The sequence below is a fragment of the Ctenocephalides felis genome, unplaced genomic scaffold (genome assembly GCF_003426905.1).
Source record: "Ctenocephalides felis isolate EL2017-DRISC unplaced genomic scaffold, ASM342690v1 CF-g0.4_SCAFFOLD_01604, whole genome shotgun sequence".
NCBI lineage: Eukaryota > Metazoa > Arthropoda > Insecta > Siphonaptera > Pulicidae > Ctenocephalides > Ctenocephalides felis.
The window spans coordinates 17,007,490-17,032,590 of NW_020537758.1; the positions used below are offsets into that span (position 1 = coordinate 17,007,490).

At 30.2% G+C, this 25,101-nt stretch overlaps 1 protein-coding gene across 1 annotated transcript in view; it reads left to right on the forward strand.

Moving 5' to 3' along the window:
• Positions 1-9,770: 9,770 nt before the first annotated feature.
• The window catches only part of LOC113372496 (G1/S-specific cyclin-D2-like), an 86,451-nt gene continuing 71,120 nt past the window's right edge, over positions 9,771-25,101 (forward strand). Inside the window, exon 1 of the mRNA XM_026612832.1 lies at positions 9,771-10,412. Coding sequence (XP_026468617.1) covers positions 10,164-10,412 — 249 coding nt within the window. The 5' untranslated portion in view covers positions 9,771-10,163. The remainder of the gene's footprint in view (positions 10,413-25,101) is intronic.

The following is a 25,101-nucleotide window of genomic DNA, read 5'->3' on the forward strand; positions in this document are numbered from 1 at the left end:
TATTTTTTTAAAAACGATTAACATTTTTGAAAAAATTTTACTTCGAAAAAATAAGATTTTTTAGAAATTTTAAATTGGACAAAAAATTACTTTTTTTGAAAAAAAAAATTTTTTTTTAAAAAAAATTTTTAAACAATTTTTTTTGTAAAAATTTTTTTTTGGAAAAAATGTTATCTTCATTTTGACATATTTTGGAAGATCTGAACTTTTTTTCAAAGCAATCGTACTGCCTTAACTGCATAGAGACAAAATATAAAGCGCGTAAGCGCCGCGTCGCTGTCTAACGGAAAAACATTGGTACGGAACCCATAGGAATGTAAACAAAACTTATACTTATTGTTAAAATCTCAATAAAATATCTGATAATTTGATATGCATATGTGTAATGTCTAATGATTATTGTTGACCGCCAAATGTTATTTTTTTTAGTTTTTTTTACTAGATCTCCGAAACCGCTAGACCTATCTTCATGAAAATTTGATCAAATCTTCATCCTGTTAATACAAGTAAAATGTTTTTTGAATTATTCCAATCGGACGCTCCGTTCTCTTAAAAACTGAGTTACCGTTTTTGGCCCTTTTTGCCCCATATCTTCGGAATGGCTAGACCTGCCTTTGACAAAAACTAATCAGCACGTCTCCTTATCAATACGAATCGAATGTTTTTTGAATTATTCAAATTGCTTCATCCGTGTTCCCGAAATCGTCGACGAAAATTTGTATCCGAACACACACACATGGACGCACACACACACACACACACATACATCAATTTTCTCCAAGGTATGCCAACATATTCAGAAACCTCTAAAACGTGAAGATATATAAAAATTTTCATTTTCGATTTTTTTGCGATTACTTACCCTATGGAAAGTTAATTATAAATAAATCAATTTATCATCTCCAGAACATTAACAATCGTCATTTCATTTCGAATCAAATTCCAAAAAAAAATAGTTGCCAAATTTACACAAAATTGAAAAAGTGCTCCCGCATAGTCACAGTCTAAACGCATTTGCAAATAATTCTTTGCGACATTTTCACTTATACTGTGCTCAGCTTGGCGGCATTTTCACATTTTTCAATAATTTTCACAAAATTGAAAAAGTGCTCCAGTACACAAACAGTCTAAACGCACTTGCGTAAACATTTCTACCAGAGTGGCGCTTAGACTGTGCTTAGCTTGGGTGATTTTTTGAATTTTTAGTCCAAAATTACAAAAAAAAATTTTTGAAAAAAAATTAGAAACAAAAAATTTTTTTTTCCAAAATCAATTGTTTTGTTGAAAAAAGCAGAAAGTTCTTTGAATCATTTAAATCGGACGCTTAGTTCTCTCAAAAACAGCCATTTTTTTTAAATTTAGCTCGGTATCTCCGAAACCTCTGGGCCTACCTTTGCCAAAAACTAATCAGCACATCTCCCTATCAATAGGAATCGAATGTTTTTTAAACCATTCAAATCGGTTGATCCGTTCTCTCAAAAACTCGCTTTCTATTATTTGCACTCTTTGCTCCATATCTCCGTAACGGCTGGACCTGCCTTTGCCAAAAACTAATCAGCACATCTCCCTATCGATAGAAATCGAATGTTTTTTAAACCATTCAAATCGGTTGATCCGTGCGCCCGAAAACGTGGACGAAAAAAAGCGGACATACAAAACACACACACACACACACACACACACACACACACATCCATTTTTTCTGAAGTATGCCAAAATGTTCAGAAACCTTCAAAACGTCGAGAAATGTAAAAATTTTTGATTTCGATTTTTGGACGATTACTATAACTTACCCTACGGGAAGTTAAAAAGAAACTAGAAGTATTGTCAAAATACGTAAAAAAATTAGTCTAAACATATCTTTGACAAAACAATATTTTTTTAATTAATTACGAGATGTTTTAATTATTTTATTAATGAATACATCTAATGACTTGTGAAACAACAACCGCAGAAACAGTGCCCTTAGTGAATGAAGGATAATATTTAAGTGTATATTTAATATTAAATTATTATACATAGTAATTTATTGTACCATATTATTTATACAAACAAAGTTGTAAAATTGTTGTAATATATCTCCCGAATCATTTTACGATCATGATCATTTAGTAGTAACACATTGCATTCCTTCCACGCCGCGATTTTTATCACTTATTATAAATCATATTATACACGTTACATTGAAAAAGCGTCTATTGTAATTCATTTTTGAAAATATTTGGATCGTATAGTATTGTGTATTATGATTATGACGTGAAATCAGAAGCATGAATGAATTACGCGCTTATTCATACTGTGTAGTTTTTACGATATAATTCACTATTTCATAGTCGAATGCAGGTGCTCATTATGCTCAGGTAATGAGCATCTAAACGAGGGAGTTCTGTATGAAAAATATAATGATATATATTAGGAAGATCGAAAATGTATTAAAATAATCTGAAATTAAGAATATTTTTCTAAGCCTAAAATATGAGTACTTCGGAGAAAACAATTGCTGACACTAAAAATAAATTTGTTATAATAATATAAAATTTATAAAAAATTAAATAAATTTTTTTTGATATATAATTTTTTTGCTTTGAATGGCAATCAGATCTGTAAGATTCTATGAGCTTGTGATGATACTTCTTAACTTCATTTTAATTTTTTTATTAGATTTTTTTAAATAGTGATTATACATTTCTAATTTAATATAGCAATGCTGGGAAGGGCTATTTTTTCTTGGAAACATATTTTTTTCTAATGATATCAGGTTATCCCAAGCATAGATTTGAACTTTGTCCTTCGTAATTTCGATGCCAGAAGCTTACCACGGCGCTACGAATTCCCCTTTCATGTATAAATAATACAAATTTTTGTTTATTCAATAATGAATCAATTTACACAGTTTCATGTATAAAAAATTAAAAATATTCATTTATTAAAAATGTTAAAGCACACATATTGCCGAAAAAGCTCTTCACCAATTAAGCACCCTGAATGGATGCTGTTAAATTCGCCTGTTAATTCAGATCATAGACATTGCTTATAGAAATGTTTAATATATTATATAAGTTCTGAATAATAAATAGTTCGAATTAACAACTTTACAAACATATTATAAAAATTAACATAATACTTTGAGTCAAATTTTTATTTCTTAAAACAGAATTAGAACTTTTCATCTAGAAATATGTGAAATTAATTGAAAATTTAAAATTTTTCAAAAGATTTATTGTAATTTTTTTCTGGATTTTTACTATTATTTTTAAATGTGTTTTTAATTATTTTAACCTAATATTTTACCATGTCCTTGATTTTTCGCCGCCGACAACCCGGTTAAATTCTGTGAATTTCATAAAGCATCTTATCGCGCAGGAAATGTATTCAACAAATATTAGATATCCGATGAGAACCCATTTCAATAGTCAACAGAAGGTCCTTGACAATTGTATCAAAGCTCAGGAATATTGATAAACCAAGACATTTTTATAGTGGACAAAAAAAATTAAATAAAACCAAAAATATAACACAAATCTATAAAAAAAAATATTAAAAAATATTTAAAATTTGTTATTATAATTATAAATAAATGCTGCAAATAATTTTAAATGTTATATATAAATACAGGTGTTAAATTTTACACAAAATAAATGTTAAGTATGAAGATTAAAATAACCACAAACAAATCTCAGAATGCGCTGAGGAATATATTTAAAATCACCAACCTTGTGTGAAACTAATATAATTAAGTGTATTTCTAGAAAATTTAGAAGATGATACAATATAACATCTTCTTATCATTAGGGTACAAAGACTTCAGATATAAATGTGCCGAATTTTTTGAGTACATTGACCGAACGATAAAACGATAACGTTTCTATGCAAATATTAGAACCATTGTTAAAAAATTGACGCAGCCTTACTTTAAAAAAATAGTATCTATAGAAATAACACTGAAAATATAATTTTTACTGATTGGAAGTTCAATAATATACTTTGTAATTTTTATTTTGGAGATTCTGTCTGTAGTTGGAATGTGCAGAATAGGAAGTATTTCTTTTTAGTACGGAACCCTGATTGTTCTGATGATCTTCCACAGCTGAATCTGTGTATGATGTGATGAGGTTCACTTTTTCAAGGTCCTTTAGATAAGTTTTGTTGAATTCTTTAGTTGTCCCATTCACAGTTCAAGGTCATTGGTTTTATATTCTCATTTTGCGAATCTTGTTCCAGTAGGTACTTGCAAATTTAAAACATATATATAATATCATGATGTACTTGTTTTTTACTTATGTCGAAATCTAATTTCGCTAAAATTGAAGAATAGTCGAATTATTTTTGAAACTTGACAACTGGTTTTCAGATAAACCACCATTTCATGAAACTCTATAAAGCTCGCATTAAGGATCATCCCTGGCGTTTCTTTACAATTAGCAGACAAATGCATTTTACTATAAACACATAAACTATCTATATCTTAAGACCAAAATTTATTATAATTCTTCCCCTAGGATAGTAATGGGCCAAAAAACTAAAATGAAAGTTTTTGCATTTCTTTACGTTTCAGAGGTTTCTGAACATTTTGGCATACCCCAGAAAAAATGGATGTGAGTGTATGTGTGTGTGTGTGTGTAAGCGTGGAGACACATTTTGTCGTCGACGATTTCGGGCGCACGGATCAACCGATTTGCGTCCAGCCGTTACGTAGATATGGAGCAAAAAGTGCTAAAAGTGTCAGTTTTCAAGAGAACGAATAAACCGATATGGATGATTCAAAAAACATTCGATTCTTAATGATGGGTAGAAGTAGTGATTAGAATTTGGCAACTGCAGGTCCAGACATTTCGGAGATACACAGCTAAATGAGCAAACAGTTGCAGTTTTTGAGAGAACTAAGCATTGAATTTGAATGATTTAAGAATCTTTCTGCTTGTGTTGACAAAATGATTGCTTTGGGAAAAGAATTTATTTTAATTTTTAATTTTTTTTTTAATTAAAATTTTTTTTGAATATAGAAAAATAATTCGGATTTTAATTCTAATTCTAGCTAAAGTTCTAAACATCATTTATAATACTTCAAATAATTATAATAATCTATTTAAAAACATTTAATATTTTTCGAATTAACATTAAGGTATGGGAAGTACCAGCAATTTGCCTTAAGGCACAATGCCATTAGTTTTTTTACCATTTTGCACAAGCAATTATAGCAACCGAAAATCAGCACAATCTGACAAGAAGTTTCTCTCCCTGGCGTCAGTTGACAACTAGACTTCACAAATCATAAAACAAAGTTCTCCGAAATTCTCCGAAAAGTCGTTCAATGGGCCGGCAGCTTTCTTTTTTGCTCGCACGGCACATGATAGTATTTTGAATTTTGGGTACTCATAAATCGTACTCAAAATGGCGTTTCTCAAGTCAAAGTTTTTTGTAAATCGTAGGACGTGTCTAATGTGTGAGAATTCATTGAATTGAAGATCGAGAACTGTGGACTACTGAAGGTTGTAGGAATCTGCTGCAAGTGAATAAAAAACTGTCGATCATCGGTTATGCATAAATATTATCATATGCTTGGGAATGAATGGGATTTTGGTAGAGAAAGCTCTGTTGCTAGGCCAGAAATAGATAGGAAAAACAGGAGTTAACGTGAAATCAAACCTTATTGATAAATTGGTGCAAAAATAATCTATGAGATATTACAGTGTTGAATTGATCAAAGTAAATAATCACAATTGAATAAGGGATCGTTCAAGTATTACGTAAGCAGATTTATTACAATTATTTATCCCCCCTCCCCTTTGTCAGCAAAAGTAAGCAAATTTCTTACCAAAAATAAGCAAAATAAGCAAATCAATAATTTTAAAGCTTACTTATATACTTTAAATTAATAATTTTCACTATGAAATTCAGTTTATATAATTCTTATAAATATTAGACAATGTTACAGTATTTATAATAATCTATTTGAAAACATTTAATATTCTTCGAACATTTCGTTACGGTACAAGAAGTTCCAGCAATTTGCCTTAAGGCACAATGCCATACACCACTAGTTATATATTTATATTAGTTGCCAGAAATTGACAAATATGAATATTGTTTTATTTGAATATCCAAACTTGTGGGCCAAAAGGTAAAATTCAGGGCCCTCATACATGACAACCAATTTTGGTGTCAAACGATTCACAACGACTTGGAACATCAAGAAAACATGAAATTAGCAAATCGAATTTTAAGCATAAAAAAAAACTTCTCTTTCAAAAAATAAACAAAATTTTTGCTTAGATCTTTCTTAGAATTTTACCTTCCTTACTTTTGTCTGAAGCAGCTATAAAACTACGAATATCACTAGAAATATTATATAAAATAATGTATGAAAAATGTAAGTGCTAGAGCAATTTTTTATTATATATCTAGTTTTTAATGATTAAAAACCACTTCCTTGCGACGTGTTGGGATTATGAATCATAAAAATCATTACGCGTAACTGCATTTAAAACTTTGCTGTTTAATGAATTCCATCGTTTGTGGTAAAAATTATGCAATAATTTAAAAAACATCTTTTGTATTTAAATTTATCAATTAACTGAAATACAAACATATAGTAAGTAACCAATAAAATAATTTTATTCATTAACATAATCGTCGTGATCTACATCAAAAGTATCGATTACACTAATTGATGTATTTATGTGGCTTAAGAAATATTTTTTTTAATGTTAAAGATTTTCCTACCCCGGCTACATCAACTTTATGATAATTTGAGATATCATATCGACAGCTGGTAAAAGCAAGATATAAGAAATGGTAATTTCACACTTTTACTTTCAGTTAACAAATCGGAAGTTCTAGATGCCTAACAAAAGCTCGCAGTTAGCTTTTGTTGAGTATCAAATTTATGCAAAGAAACCGGTATGCAAATAATACTGTATACTTTTATTTATTCAGGAACCCTTTCTTATTATTTCTATCAAAGTTCCGTTAGCATTCATCTGCTTCTTCTAAAGTTTCTGCCAGGTGCTTGATAAGACGACAAAGCCCTAAACCTTTGTTAGCAAAGGGTTTGTCGCAAAATCTTGGGCACGTGCCTAAGGTAAGAATAAAGGGATGTGGGGTCTTATAATGCCTTAGGTCATATTGAGCCCGTTTTATTTGGTAGTTTTAAGGTGGCGCATAGAAGATAAGAAAATACCGTTGTGTCTATAAAAAAACATCTATGGACCTCTATATTAAAATGAAAGAAAGATAATTTATTTTTGTGGTATTATAATTTGTTGAACATTAATAAGAAACCAAATGATCAATTAACAAGCAATAATATTATACAATAATGCAAACAGTGTTTGGCGCATAAAAAATAATCAGAAGTATTGGATATTGATATCTTCATCCGGTTAGTCACAGTCGCGATAACAGGCAAGAAAGTGCCAACGAGCTTTTATACAAACAATTCTGTATAATATTTATTATATAATCGATCTTTGTTTTACGTGATTTTTTATTTCTATAAAATTTAATTTTATAAAATTATGAGAATCATAATTGTTGATAATTTTTGTTAAATTCATTTTCCAAAAAAATATACCTAAAGGTAAAATAAATACCCTTAAAGTAATAATTTATAGATTTGGATATATGATAATTTGTGTAATTTTGCTTGTAATTTTATATTTCAAGAAACTGCGGCGTGCTTAACTCAGTCAGCGTTTCGGATTCAAAAGCCAGAGATCATCGGATCGAATCCTAGCCATGTCATAGATATTTATTTTTTCGTGTAGTTATCTTCAACATCTCTGATTAACTTACCAATTTCATAATTTTATGTTTTCTTGTAGTTTCAAGTCATTCTATATCGTTTCAGCCCAAAAATTGCAAAAAGTAATGGAACCAAAATTTGACTTTTGTCTACTTTTTTTCAAAAATAGCTGAACCGATTTCAATAATTTCAAAGCCATTTGATAGCACTAGTTGATTGGTTTTTTGTAATTTCTTTATACTTAGCAATATTTTTCGTCCAAATTTCAGCCAAAAAATTTGAACCGATCTTGAAAAATCAAAAACTGTTCGAAAGATATCAGTTGGTAACCTCAACCCTTAAATTAATTCCTGGTAAAGATCTGCCGAGCTATTTCTTTATAATTAATTTTTTGACGATTTTGATGAAACCTTGCATAATGGTAGATTTCGTGGTCTTAACTAACATTCTAAAATATTGTAAACCTACACATAGTGGTTCAATTATAAAAAATCATCAAAGATGATGTGTCGAGATTTCAAAATCATATCGGCGCAATTTTAAAAATTGCTAAATTGATTTATTAGTGATTTACACTAATTACTACTTTGGTTATTAGTGATTTACACTTAGGAGGCGTCCAGTTATCACGTGATCGATTTTTAAAGGAATTTTGGACCCCCCTTCCCCTTGGTGAATTCCTATGTGGTGATATTCAAGATTAACTAACCGCTCCCTCCCTCACCAAACATTATGAGTATTTTTAGTTACGAAAAAAATTGTAGAATTTTTGATTTTTTTGGTAATGTTTAGATTTTTTTTAAAAAATTCTGTTGTGGATTAATTACACGTGATATGTTACTATACTCCTCCCTACCCCCACATGATATTTTGTGATTTTTTGATAAACCTCCCTCCCCCTAAAAACCTCACGTGATTAATGTGCGACCCCTTACTGCAGTATTATTATTTAATAGTGATCAATGTGTTTTGATTGAAATACTTTAGACAAACAATTTTTATTACCTTCCCGTAGGGTTTTTACATTTCTCGACGTTTTGAAGGTTTCTGAACATTTTGGCATATCTCAGAAAAAATGGATGTGTGTGTGTGCGTATGTACGTATGGACACAAATTTCCAGTCACGTTTTCGGGCGCATGGATCAGCCGATTTGAATGGTTCCAAAAACATTCGATTTCTATTGATAGGGAGAAGAGCTGATTAGTTTTTGGCAAAGGCAGGTCCAACCGTTACGGAGATACTGAGCAAAGAGTGCAGAAAATAGAAATCGATTTTTTGAGTGAACGGAGCATCCGATTAGAATGATCTAAAAAACATTCAATTAGTAATGTTTGGGAGAAGTGATTATTAGTTTTTGGTAATGGCAGGTCCAGCCATTTCAAAGATATGGAGCTAAATATGCAACAATAGTAGTTTTTGAGAGAACTAAGCGTCCAATTTAAATGATTCAAAGAACTTTCAGCTTGTTTTAACAAAATAATTGATTTTGGGAAAAAAAATTAAATGATTTTTTTTTTAGTTTTTTTGTATAGCGAAAATAACTCAGATTTTATTTTTGATTCTGACTAAAGTTCTAATATACTTTAAACAAATAATTTCAACTTTGCAATTCAGTTTATATAGTTCTTATAAATATTAGACAATGTTACAATATTTATAATAATCTATTTGAAAATATTCAATATTCCTCGAACATTTCGTTACGATACGGAAAGTTCCAGCAATTTGCCTTAAGGCACGATACCATACACCACTAGTTGTTCAATTAATTTCTCAAAAATCTAATTATCTATTAATGAGACACTCAATCATCAGTTAGCATACAATTTTTTACGATTCCGAGGTATCGAATCATAAGCATTGCAATTATCCTCTCAGGCTTGTGTGTTTGGTCCGGAGCGGCGTCCCAAACATCATTGTGCTACCTTTGGTGGGGAATATTTTGGTTTTGTTCGGCCGGCCGGCCGAGTAGTGGGAGAGCGGCTCATGTGCTACGGCGGAGTAGCAAAGCTTCGACAGCTGGCAGATCACCGCTTCGAGTCAGTGTAAAATGTTATTAGCAGCCAAGCAGTGTTAATATCGAAGCGTTGTCGTACACACACTAAACATTCATTCAACAAAAACATCCAAATTCACTCACAACATCCCTCATTTCTCCAAAACCACTAACTACGCAACGCTTCATATTTAGTCATAATTCCAAGAACAATCAATATTCAATACATGTAACTTCATGCAACATTTATGTATTAAAAATTATTCTAACTAGTTTATAGTGATTTTTTGTGATAACTACTAAACGTGACAGTTTTTAAAACTGTACCTTATATATTGAAATCTAGTGACAAACGTGAACATTTATAATTAAAATCATATACACCGATATATTTCCTTTATAAGTTGTTTCTTCGGTTGATAATGGACCTTTTGTGTACTGAGACCGTGGCCGAAACGACAGGGCCCCATTTGAGTAAATCTAACAATGCTACGATGGTAGAAAGGAAAGTTAATACAGCCCTGGAGGATCGTGTTATTTTGGAGGACCGTTGTTTGCAAAATTTATTGATCAGCGAGGAACGTTACACTAATATTTGTTCATATCTAAACGATTATAAAAGCGACATAACGGCGCAGATGAGGTTCATTGTTGCTGATTGGATGTTACAGGTAATAAATAGAAATAGAAATTTTTTAAGCACTTTTTATCTGCACATCATGTCTAATATGTTATTGTATTTATTTTCTATACATACATACATACATACATACATTTACATATACCTGCATCAATTTTTTTTATTTTCATTTTTATTTACATATATACATTATTTTCATATCTCAGTCAGAAAGAGGTGCCTGGTATGAGAGATTATGAAAGACAGTTTTCATATTTTAATATACATTTCATTTGATTATTTCATTAATATAATATCTATTATAATTAAAATATCTTTATATATAACTCTTCAGTCTTCTTTGTCTTCAATTTCCTTATAGTATTTTTTTATTTTTCTTTTAAATTTATCGTCATCATTTGTCATCTTAATATCGTTTGGCAATTCGTTATATATTTTGCTAGCACTCCATATGACATTTTCTCTCAAATTCTTCTTTCTATTAATTACATACATACATGCATTATTTATTTTGTATATATTGCACGTATATATTTAGTTAGTTATTCTTATCTTATTATATAATGCAATTTCCAAAGAACTCATAAATTTGGGTTCAAACATGATTCACTACCTGCTAGGATTTTTTCGGGGAACAGATATGTGTTTTTGACCATGAAGGTATAATTCATAGGAGAAGCGTGCCTATTCATTTATATAATAAGAATCTTATTATATAAGATATTTATTTTATTTTAATTTATTTATTTATACATTTTGTTGCATGCACCAACAATATTTTTATTAGCATTTTTCTATAGAATCAATCAACTTTTGTAATCACAAAGATTATCTCAATTACTAGAATTCCAATTGGAAATTTTTACAATTACACTAGGTATTATACTTACATTTTTGATAATTAATATTTGGCATTATATTATATTTTATCGATGATTTTATTCTCTCACCGATCATTTTCTGACAAAGTTTGCAGTATGATAATTTTGCAAACGTCTGCTCATTGATAATTCATATGCTATGCCGTTCTTTATGATAATAGGGCAGGAGTTCAAACTTGTCTATTTAAAACAAGAACATTTAAACGACTCGAACGCGGTATTTAATTTTTAAAGCTCCCGAGCGCGAACGGCGGAGCAGGTCGCGGTTCGCGGATAACGAACGAGCTTTCGAGCTTTCTTTCTGCACTTTGATGCTTTTATGGGAAAAGCTTCGGATAAATAGTTTTTAATAAGACGAATTAGTTTGAGAAGGATTATTGGTTTTTAATTTTTCCCAATTTTGGGATAGGCAGTTTTACTGTATTTTGGCACAAATTATTGTGAATATGACGAATCAGGTGGAAAAGTATTATTTGGTTATAGTTTTTTCAATTGCTAGGAGTGGGCAAGGATAATTTGATTATTAATTTTTCAGTTTTGATATGGTCAGTTTTACTGTATTTCGAACAAGTAATTACTAATATGACAAATTAGTCGAAAAAGTATTATCTGGTTATTAATTTTTTTCTGGGAGGGGACAGTTTTACAGTAGTTCTGGAGTTCATAAACGATTTTCTAAACAAAAAATTTGTAAAATTTTATTCATGAACTTTATAACGCAATCAAATAAACAGAGAATTGAAATATTTTCATAAAATACTGATGAAACATGTAAGTCTGTTTGCATATAGGCAGAGAAATCGCGACCTGTAGGAAATAAGATAGGTCCTTCTTATATATTGGAACTATTTTATAATAAGTCGCGAATTAGTCTAAAGATGTTATTGTTTTATCAATCGATTGCTTTAATTACCTTCTTAAATATAAAATCGTTTTTATCAAATTTATTTAGGGTAGTGCAAATTATAAGGGTCCAATTTGATTTTTGGCAATTATGTTCTGAAAACCGAACCAACTTCTTAACAACAAATAATTCATACCAAACAAACAACTATTCGACTAGGTCCAGTTAAGCTCCCAGCTAATTCATTATTGTAAAAATGTCTTTGTTTTGCTGTTTTTCAAAAATTTGTCACCTAGTCTTTTTTTACTCCAGAGGCGGTCCAAAATAAAGCGGCCAGATCCAATGTCTTATTTTTAATTTTAAAGGGATTTTACGAAATAATAGCTACATTGTTCAGCCAAAACAAAATACAAACTTCCTGGGCACATTTTTACAAAGATCACCACGGAAATAAACTGGATCTGGTATTTTGTCAGAAATATTTATCAGCAGAGTTAGAATAACTATTTGATTATAAAATTTATATTCGTAAAATTGATTTTTTAAACTGAATTTACTGTTTATTTACTATTTTTTATTGTTTACACCTTTGCCATGGTAAAAGTTCAGCTGGTCATTTCCACCCCATTCATGTCTAAGCTTTTATAGAAGTTTTATGAAAAAACTTAAAATCAACTTACAATAACAATACATATTATAAAACAATTAATAACGTATACTTAGAAAAATATTTCAAGGTCTCATAAACTAAACAACAGTGCTCACAACCAAAAAAATTAGCGACGAAAAAAATACTTTTGTCATGAATTTTCAAAGTTTGTTGTTAATCTTCCCAGAGCAACGTCGTAAGAATCGAAATAATGGCTGGTTATACTCTTGTACTTGTACTTACAATTTTTTTCATATATATTTGTACCTATTACATAATAAAATATCAGCAAACTTTTTGATAGTACTTTGTAGAATGTCTAAATAGGATACCAATCCATTGATTGGACGTCCGGGTATGATGGTTCTTACAAATATTGTTGTTGAAAAATTCGTAACTTCTCTTGTTTTTGAGAAATCTGTGGTGTACTTTACTTGCTTTTGAGATAAATATCCACAACCATATTTAAGCCCCACTCTACCCTATGCAATATTCATTTACTACCAAACTTTCCTGTCCTATTCCTTTGTTTTTTTTTCATAATTTGCTCATCGAAAGGGCAACTATCTTTCATCGATGGCATTTTTCCACGATTAAATTCAGTCTAAATATCTCAGTAATTCTTTCATTGAACAGAAGTCAACCACCGTCTGGTCGTGCATTCGTCTGCACGATATCGGTGATTTAAATCGCGCTTCAGAAAGAACGTGCATGCACGTCTGGTTATAAAATAGGAGGATGGGTTCGAGAAGAGTTAAAGACCCATGAACTCATTGAATAGGAATTACATTAAAATAATGCGAATTACATTATAAACCAACGGTACAGTTGAGAAAGTAGACCCAGAGATAAAGGACAATCTCTAATAATTATGAAAACTTAAACTCGTTTATTCACAATCTTACTTAAGGTAACAAACTCCAAACTCCAAACTTTGGTAAAATTTTTGGAAACATTTTTCAGTAATTTGTAAGAAATAAGACGCACCATAGTTTCCATATAGCTCAGGACCAGATATACCGATTCAGTACAATAACGATATTTCTAGTTTATTCTTGATATATGATAATTATTGTTTTTCTTTGTCTAAGGTTCTACTATAAATTCATTTAATATGATTGCATAGTTTATGGGATTCGCGTTTGTATTCTTTCAAGCAAGAAGAGGCTTTGAATAATTCATATGAATGCTTAGAGATCATTTCTCGCTTCTTAATACATTGTTGGTTGTGTACGATGATCGTAAATTACGAAGATATTTATCATTTTGTTTTAATTGAGTTTATTTTGTTCAGTTAATTGTGTAAATTATGAATGAATGGAAAAGTTAGCAGACAGGTAGTAGATAGATACTGTATGGTTTTTCCTTGTCTGATCTGATTCCAATCTATTATTTTTTGTGATGCATGTCATTTTACTCAATTTTTTTTCCACGATGACCATAGAAAGATCGCTGACATTTGAATTTGACGAATGCTAGCGATTTTATATCATCAAGGTTAAAAGAACGCGGCGTAGCCATGCTTCATTTCATTTTATTATTTCGGGCGTGTTCGCTTTATACTGCCCGATTTGTCGACAGATCAGATTTATCAGTTATTTACCGAAAATTCGAATTTCATGCTCAATGCCATGTAATTTTTGATTTGTGGACCATATCTACCTTTAATCCGTACAAGACGAGTCATTGCTGTATGGTAATACCTGATACATATAACAGAAATATATATATATATATATATATATATATATATATACATAAATATTTTTTGCAAGAATTGTAACCATATAAACAATTTTTATATACATATATACGTATTTCTTTATAAGGTTATTAAACTCTTATCATAGAAATCATGCGTACAATGTTCCCAAAAAATTTACATCACACAATTAACAAGTATTGCGCAACATTAGCAATGCTTTATGTCAATATAGTTATTGAAATATTTAATACACTTAACATAGTTAAACATCAACAATTTCTCAAGAAATTTCTTATGTGTTATTCTCACGGATGTGGTCAAGGGCGAATTTAAAAAATGGTCAATATAATGGTTAAATAAAAATCACCATTAGGTTAAAAAAAAAATTCATACAAAATATTAAAAAAAATAATTCATTGGGCTTTAAAATTAAATAAAATTCTAGGTTGCGTGGAATATAAAATCTCAATGAAAAGATTAGTATGGGATGACCATGTAATTGCTTTTAGCTATTTTTAATACATTTATATCAACAGAAGTATCCCGGATTCACGACCTAGGCGAACAGATTGCTAAAAATATAAAACTAGTGGGGCGCATGGCATCGTGCCTTAAGGCAAATTGCTGGAACTTCCCGTACCAAAAATTATTTTTTTTTTGAAAAGATTAACATTTTTTAAAAAAATTTACTCTAAAAAAATAGATTTTTGAGGAACTATATAAATTTTTGACAAAAGTTTTTGTTGAAAAATTTATTTTGAAATATTTTGGAAATTTTGAACTTTTTTTCAAAGCAATCGTACTGCTTTAATGCATAGAGACTAAATATCGAAGCGCGTAAGCGCCGCGTCGCTGTCTAACGCATAAGCATTGGTACGGAACCCATAGGAATGTTAACAAAATGTATACTCATTGTTAAAACCTCTATAAAATATCTGATAATTTGATGTGCATATGTCTAATGTCTAATGATTATTGTTGACCGCCAAATGTTATTTTTTTTTACTTTTTTTACTAGATCTCCGAAACCGCTAGACCTAATTTCATAAAAATTTCATCAAATCTTCATCTTGATAATGCAAGTAAAATGTTTTTGAATTATTCAAATTGCTTCATCCCGATTCCCGAAATCGTCGACGAAAATTTGTATCTGAACACACACAAATGCACGCACACACACATACACACACATACATCAATTTTCTCTAAGGTATGCCAATATATTCAGAAACCTTTGAAACGTAAAGATATATAAAAATTTTCATTTTCGATTTTTGTGCGATTACTATAACTTACCCTACGGAAAGTTAATTATAAATAAATCAATTTATCACCTCCAGAACATTAACAATCGTCATTTCATTTCGAATCAAATTTCAAAAAAAAAATAGTTGCCAAATTTACACAAAATTGAAAAAGTGCTCCCGCATAGTCACAGTCTAAACGCATTTGCAAATAATTCTGTGCGACATTTTCACTTATACTGTGTATAAGTGATACTTATACCGTCACTTATTCTGTGACGGCATTTTCACATTTTTCAATAATTTTCACAAAATTGGAAAAGTGCTCCAGTACACAAACAGTCTAAACGCACTTGCGTAAACATTTCTACCAGAGTGGCGCTTAGACTGTGCTTAGCTTGGGTGATTTTTTGAATTTTTAGTCCAAAATTACAAAAAAATTTTTTTGAAAAAAAATTAGAAACAAAAATTTTTTTTTTCCAAAATCAATTGTTTTGTTGAAAAAAGCAGAAAGTTCTTTGAATCATTTAAATCGGACGCTTAGTTCTCTCAAAAACAGCCATTTTTTTTAAATTTAGCTCTGTAACTCCGAAACCTCTGGGCCTACCTTTGCCAAAAACTAATCAGCACATCTCCCTATCAATAGGAATCGAGTGTTTTTTAAACCATTCAAATCGGTTGATCCGTTCTCTCAAAAATTCGCTTTCTATTTTTTGCACTCTTTGCTCCATATCTCCGTAACGGCTGGACCTGCCTTTGCCAAAAACTAATTAGCACATCTCCCTATCAATAGGAATCGAATGTTTTTTAAACCATTCAAATCGGTTGATCCGTGCGCCCGAAAACGTGGACGAAAAAAAGCGGACATACAAAACACACACACACACACACACACACACACATCCATTTTTTCTGAAGTATGCCAAAATGTTCAGAAACCTTCAAAACGTCGAGAAATGTAAAAATTTTTGATTTCGATTTTTGGACGATTACTATAACTTACCCTACGGGAAGTTAATAATAGCTTATTTAAGAATTTTAGATCATCGAATGTAAGAAGGGAATCATAATCTTGTTCGACTGTAATTTATTACATTATTTTTTATCGAATAATTTATCCACATCAACAAATGTAAATACTTGATTAATGACACAAGCCAATTTTTTAATATCATGTCAGCTTTCAATAGCATCAAACCTCGACTCGTAACTAGATTTATTTTATCTTTTATATACAGACAAGGTTAAAAAATAGCCAGTTTCAGATATCAATACAAAATTGCGTGTGCTAAAGCTAATATAAAAATAGAAATGTAGAGCAATTCCTAAAACCGTTTCGTGTTGAATTCTGAAGCGTCCGACGGAAATTGAAAATAATAGAAAAATTGAATTGAATTTCCATGTTTTGTCTGTGGACACTGCAATAAAAATGTGCCAGTTAACCTAGTAACGTTCGTGGTTATCTATGGTAAATTTATTGCATATATAATTATTTGACTAATTGAAGTAATTGATTTAATTGGTATTGATCTGACCTATTTGGTGGTCGATAGTCTATGGAAAATAATAGTGATAATTTATATCGAGGAAACGGTACGGATTAAATCCTTTAGTACAAACTTTTTACTACTTCTGAGTAAGGATTAAATTTCTTCAATTTATCAGTCTTTTTGTCTTGACCTCTCCTCGGATCTGCGTAGAGACCTTCCATCCCAGTCGTAAAATAGTTCTGAATTTTTTGCCTACTTTTTTTTCTCTAATTATGTCATAATGTCTACGGTTCGTTCAGCAATAAATTCCTTGCGACATTGTAACTTTGTAACCGAGCCAGCGAAATGTCTCATAGTAATCAAGTGTAGGTCAATCGTCTGATTTGACTAAATTGCGTATTTTGAAAACGAGAGTCTGAATGGTTGCGATTTCGCTAGATTTGTTTCTATTCGCTAATAACGAAAATTATATCGTCTGTTTCAAGATCTTGTGCGAAACAGGTTTTTGCTCGAATAGAATGTGCGAATATTGCCACATTAGCACAGGTTCAATGTCGGTCGGTAAATGTAAAATTTGCAAACATTAGTACCTTGGATTCTCCGAAAATAGAAGAAATAGGAACAATACTATTATATCATTTTCCCTAAAGATGATATTTGGGGTTTCAGACATACGCGTTTCCAAAACCAAATTCTTTACCAACTGAGCTATCCTTCTGACCTAGGCTTTAAGAAAGATTTAAAAGTACTGTTTGCTTGTTTGTATTTCAAAGCTGTAAATTAAAGTTAATTGTATCATACTCTCCTGTAACTATTACTACGATGATATCATCAAATTTTATCGCCGGTTAATACGTAAAAATTCATCATGAATATTCCAATATGTTAATTACAAGTCGATGAGCGTACTTGAAGAGGATCGTTCAACCTTTTTGTCGTACGTTTTATTGCAATAATTAATTTACACTATTAAATTCGACATCAGATTTCAGTCGTGAACACATTTTCGTATGAGAAAACATTGTATGTATATGACACTCTATGTCGCATTTTAATAAACGTTATAGGAGTGTAATGTTCCAAGTTCAACGATGATATTCAATGTCAGTGGACACAAGTCACAAGAATCAAACTTTTCTAAAATATACAAAAATACTAATCTTACCAATTAATTAAATAAATTAATGATATTAAAATATACAATCCAAGAATCTATTTCTCCTAATCTTTCCTTCAGATGTGTTGTCTGTAATCAGTAAATTTCTACCTGAGCCGAAACTTTCTTCCATTTATCTAATAAATTTCACCCCGAATACCTCTGATAGCATAAAAAAATCTATATAAGAAAAGTTTTGTTTATCTTTCTCAATTGATTTACGACCTTTGGAGCTTTGCCAGAAGTTCAGACTTCCTCTACATTTCTACAGAGTTACTGACATCACTCGATACTGTAATGTATTTTATTTTTGAATGGTTATTTAAATCTATAATTATATTTGAGATTGTTATTTATATTATTGTTTATATGAATACAAAAATACAAAGTTCGTGTGTATATCTGAATCACGTTTTGTGAAATTTTAAATGCACGATTCGGGGATATTCGTGAGGAACGGTAGATTGTGATATGAAAATTTCACGAGAAACGTTATATAAGTTGAAAGGAAGAGGATTTCTATAAGAAACACACATTATGTCTGATATGGGGGCTTTCCCGTGGGTTAGAAGAGATTTTGATCAGAAGCTCCAGATTTGATACACGCCTCGGACAGACTGATATCAAGCAGTGGTGACATCAATTTTTAATTGGAAATATAGATAGCAATATGTTTTCAACGAAAATAATCTGTATTCAGCATTGCTGCACCAATAAGAAAAATTATCAGAGTTAAAGAAATTTTAATTAAAGTCACATCAAATAGTCAACAAAAAAGCTCATAGAACGCATTAATTGCTGTTAAAAATGCTTGAAATGTGCAATCAAGATGTAAATGACATTTGCATTTTATTTTAATCAATTCACATTGACATTTTTAGGCAATTATTCTGAATTTGATCAGAAAAGATGAACTATGTCGAATATTAAAATGAAAAGCTTTGTTTCTAATATAGACGTCATAGAAAGCTGAAATTCATCACTTTTAATCAGTCTTTTTTTGGGAATAATTAAATATCGTCTAAAATGATGAAATAAGGGCCGTCTATTGATCACGTGATCGATTTCTAAGGATTTTTGGAGCCCTTTCTCCCATCAATCATTACTTATATTTTCAGTACCGAGAGACTTTTTGATTTTTTTTTTTTTTTAATTTAGGATTTTTTTAATTTAGGTAAAAAATAAATACACGTGATATCATATTAGACACTCCTTGTAATATTTTGTGATTTTTTGACAAATCCCCCCCTCCTATTCCTTTAAGCCTCACGTAATTAATGGACTCCCAGTAATGTAATTTTCAGTACCTAGAAACTTTTTGATTTTTTTTGAAAAATTTAGATTTTTTTAATTCAGGTAAAAAATAAATACATGTGATATCCTAGATCCTCCTTGTGATATTTCATGATTTTTTGACAATCCCCCCCCCTTCTCTTTTAAGTCTCAAGTGATTAATGGACGCCTAGTAAAGTAAAATGATTTGGTAAAAAAAAACTAATAGGATTTTTTCACCTGAATATCGCATAAAACTGCCAAATTACTTAAGGCACAAAAATTGTTCCAACAAGAAATGAATAGCAAAATCGATCATTTACAATTGATCTATTATTTATAGCAATGATTCAATGTCGACCAAAAATGATCAAATAAGGTGGGCCAAATCACATAAGCTGGTTAAAAATAAAAAAAATCTCTTCGAGACCCACCTACTTTTGCCACGAGCGTTTGTTAAAAGATGGCACGGTGGCAACGTTCGGATCGAATCAGCTCTTTAAAAATTAAATGCCGGCTCGCAACTCCGATGTAATTTTAGATTCCGCATAGACTGCGTAACTGTGATATGTCTCATCAAAGAAACTAGTTTTCATTTCACGTAACATATAAAACCGTCACTTTTGTTTAACAATTATTTACATTTATTTATTATGGAGGAAGAGCAGAAGGAAAGGAATCAATTGCCTACAGAGTGGAATGCGGTGGTAAAGAATCTCCTGGTATAGAGATGATAAATATTTATACTCTTGATTAGTTATTAATCCTGCATTTTTAATTATGCATGTATATAAATTGAAAAAAAAAATTAAATCAAGGCAGATGTGCACTTTTCTGAATTACAAATTTTTGCATAGTAAATTCTTGTAAGCCTAATTGTTGAAATGCTAAAAAACGATCAGCTAGTGAACAATAAATGATCAGAAGGACTTTGGTTAAAGCTTTACCTGAACAAATAATGCCGTCTCAGTGCAACATTTTTAACACGTTAATTGCCACCAATAATATCAAAAAAATTCATAGGGAGCATGGTAACTAAATTAGGTAATTGAGTAGAGTTTTTTTTGCTAAAATTCCTGGAAAAACAATCAGCTAGTGAACAATAAATTATCAGAAGGACTTTGGTTAAAGCTTTATCTAGACACAAAAAATCGTCTGAGTGCAACAATTTTAACACGTTAACTGCCACGATAATATCCAAAAAAAATCATATGGGTCGCGGTAACTACATTAGGTGAAGAGTTTTTTTTGTTAAAATTCATGGAAAAACAATCAGCCAAAAGCTCAGAAGCTCAGAAGGACTTTGGTTAAAGCCTTATCTGGGCACACATTAGCTGCCACAATAATTTGAGAAAAAAATTCATATGGGTCATGGTAACTAAAGTTAAAAGCTCAGAAGCTCAGAAGGACTTTGATCTGGGCAAAGGATGTCGTCTCAGTGCAACAATTTTAACACGTTAATTGCCACAATAAAATCAGAAAAAATTTCATATTGGCCATGGTAACTTTATTAGATAATTTAGTTAAATTATATCAAAAAAACTTGATGAATCAAAAAAAAAAAAATCCCCAAAATTTTTGGAAAAACACTATTTTTTATATCACGTGAACCTGGCCGTGACTAGCGTTATATATATTTTTAATCATATATGTCTGATTTGGCCCAAGTAGTAACCCTTGAAGTTGTTAAAAAATGTATTGTGCTTTAAGCTAAATCTTTTTGCACAGAAACCATTACTAAATAATTTAAATCAATAGTCACATGAAGAATATAATATATATTATATTCCCTATGTTACTGGAATGGCGATTAACGTGTTAATTTAAATTCTCTAGAATACAGTACTACTTTTTTATTGGTTTATTGGCCTTATATCAGGCACTTAGTCATTATTCTTTACATTGTGTTATTTCCAAAAAAATCTAAATTATTATTATTATCTTGAATAATTCCTGATATATTTATCTATTAATGCAAAACTTATTTTTAAGTTTTATGATTTTTTTTTCAAATTTGAAATTACCTACATGATCGTGTTGCAAAGTTATTTTTATTACTTGGTATTAGTCGGAAGCACTTTTTTTTAAACTCGCTTCAACATTCTATGTATCTGACTATAAAGATTCTTAGAATAACTTGCTATAAATATATACGTAATGCAAATTTCCAATAGCAATTACCTAGGAACAATGGTTACGAAGAAAACATACTTTAGTAGGTTTTATATGGCGCTAATATTTTTTTATCATCGCACTTTTTATGTTTCCAGAAACTCATGAGATTTAGAAAAATTCGTAACGATTTAATTAATTATTTAATCAATTTTCAAGATTTTATCTACAAAGTTATAAGTTCAAGATTCCACATCGTAAATATTGTATTTGTGTTAATATTATGGCATTTGCATAATTAAACATACATTTTATCATGAAATCATTCAATTTGTCGAAAAGTTTCTCAAACTGTTGGCAACTTCTTATATTGAATCACAGCTTTGCTGATATTTTTAGAATCATTCGTATGCACGCAATTTATTATGAGATAAGCTATCAGTTAGATTAATGAATATTTCAAATGTTATTAAAGGTTACTTTGTGGTTAAAGACATGTTGGAGAAATTAAAAAACCATTATGACGTAAATGTATTAAATAATTAGTTGACCTAATTGATTAATTTGTCTAAACTTGACTGATTGATTTAAAATATTTAGTAATGCAGGTTTAGCTTAAAACACAACAAAGATTTCAACGACTTCAAGGGTTACTTGTTAATCATATGTTACTGTTCTATTTATGATGCAGTTTTAGCATTTTTAGTCGATTCGCAAAATTAGCTTTGTGGTTTGTGAAACCCGATATTTTTTATCACAAATGCTAATGTGACAATTATTGTGCGGGTTTGTCGACCTGAATGGAATTTTAAATAATATGAATTAAACGTGCTAAATGACAGCTATCGTAGAAACAATAGAATTAAATTTTCTGCTTCGAAATATCACGCACTCATAGACCAAAGTCAATATATGTCGTAATCCCAAAGTGCGTTTCTAAATCCCCAGGGAAAAAAATAATTTTATTAAATGATAAAATGTGGTTTAATGACTAATTTTATATGCTCAATTTTAAATCGATTTTCATGTTGGATAAAAGTGGTTATACGATTCTTAATGTAGATCACTTTTTTACTAAGTATCCTGTTCTTTTTATAGTTCATTATAAACTTTAACTATTGATACTTCCTGAGGTCAATTAATACAAATTTTACATATTGGCCTTGTATACAGCAGTTAAAATGTCATTGTTCTTGAGGTATCTAACATTGAAATGTATTCGTATTTCATAATTTCGCGTATATTCATAACCGACCGAGCGCGGTGATATGTGGATCTTTTAAAAAACCGAACAGAATTTATGAATATTTAGCTAATTTTAGACATCTTGCAAATACATTTTGATAGTTGATTATTACTATAAAAAAGATATCATGTTCACAACGGATGCAGCAAATTATTGTACGCACTGCTTTGTAATTCTGTAATTATGAATCAGTAATATGATTATTTCGTTACGCATTAAATCGTGTTATTTTTTTCGTGTGACTACGCATAAATTTTTTGTTTTCTCATAGGTATACAATGATACTCAAAAATAACTATCAATTTTCGTATAAGTCAAAATTTGACAATATCCTGCTTTAAATCAAATTACTGCTTTTTATTCGTGGAAGAAATGAATGGAACAATTAAAAGAATATGGTGGGCAATAATTAATAGTATTGGATCTAACCATTTTGTAAAAGATCTGATAAATATAATCACTTGAGAGAGGAAAATTTGAAGAATTTTTTATCTATATTTAGCTATTGACGAATATAGTCGTCATGGGGAAGAAGCAGAATTGACGAGTATATTCGTCATGCTATTTAGTTTAAAATGTTTGAACCAAATATTCTGAATTGTCCTGTTGTTTAGAATATTTTGAGGCTATTACTGTATAAAACTGGATCTGCCTATGCCAGAAACTAATTAGCACGTCTCCTTATCAATACGAATCGAATGTTTTTTTAAATTATTCAAATCGGTTGGTCCGAGTTTCCGAAATCGTCGACGAAAATTTGTATCCGCACACACATAAGCACACACACACACATACATCCATTTTTTCTAAGGTATGCTCGAATATTTAGAATTCTTTGAAACGTAAAGATATAATATAAAAATTTTCATTTTCGAATTTTTGCGGGAAGTTAATAAGAAATTGTAAGTGGCATTTTACCTTAAGGCAAGTTGCATGTACTTTCCGAGGATATTCTTAATCTCTAAAAATAAATATTTATTTAATTAAAATTTATCTTGAAAATAGTTCGTACTTTTTCGTCCAACTCTCTTATTGTGTTTCATTTACATATAAAATTTCATTGAATTTAACCAGTTTTTAATTTAATATGTATGTATTATATGTTAATGTTAACAAAGTAGCAAAATATAGTAAAAAAAAAACATTTTTTTAAACAAACCTATATGTTTTATCTGATGTTATAGCAGTGCAAATTACTAATTGACGAATATACTCGTCATAAGCTTGATTTCACATTTAACTGGTTAAACAAAGAAGTATAAATTGTCGAGAAAAAATTAATATAAATATTTGGATAATGCACTCCGATAAATTATTTACTTCTATACAAATAATACATTTCAAAAATACTTCTGAAAGCATTTTTAAGAAATATGTTTGCTTCTTATCAAGTAATTAGATTATTGTAAATTTTATTTAACCGATCTCTAAATTTATGTCTAAAATTGATAGCAAATTTTTCAAAGACATTTTTGCAGCTTCTAATAATATAACCAATAAAACCAAGCTAATGTTAATAATATCATTAATGAAATATCATCATTGTTCTTCTTTTTTACTATCCAAAAGCGTTCAATCAAAATATAAAAAAATTGTTCATGTCTTTATTACAATTAACGAGTACAAATAGATAAGAATAAAAATCTAAAAATCAATAATTACAATTGTGATTAATAACTCAAAATCAATCATCAATATTAGCATTGACTGGTAGCTCTCGTCAATTTTTTACACTAGACTTCCTCCCGTTGACCATTCCCAACTATTTCTATTACTCATTGACAACATATCAATTTCAGTATATTAACCTATCAATTAAATTAAATGTACGATAAGTGTACGTAACGTACGGTCGCGTTTAAATGTCCGCGGTCATTTAATTTTTAAAAGGCGAGAGAGCCAGAGAGCCCCCGCCCGACGCCGCACACGCGCCTCGTTGATTACATTCGGTTTAAATGCCTCCGATCACGTGCCCGCGATTCACCTGTATACGTAGTATGAGTCTGAGTCAGTACATATATACGTCGTATGAAAATTCAGGTGAACGAAGCATATGTAACATGTAAGAGATATATGTGGTGTAAGGTTTGTTTCACATTAGGGAAAGGATTGGTAAAGGGA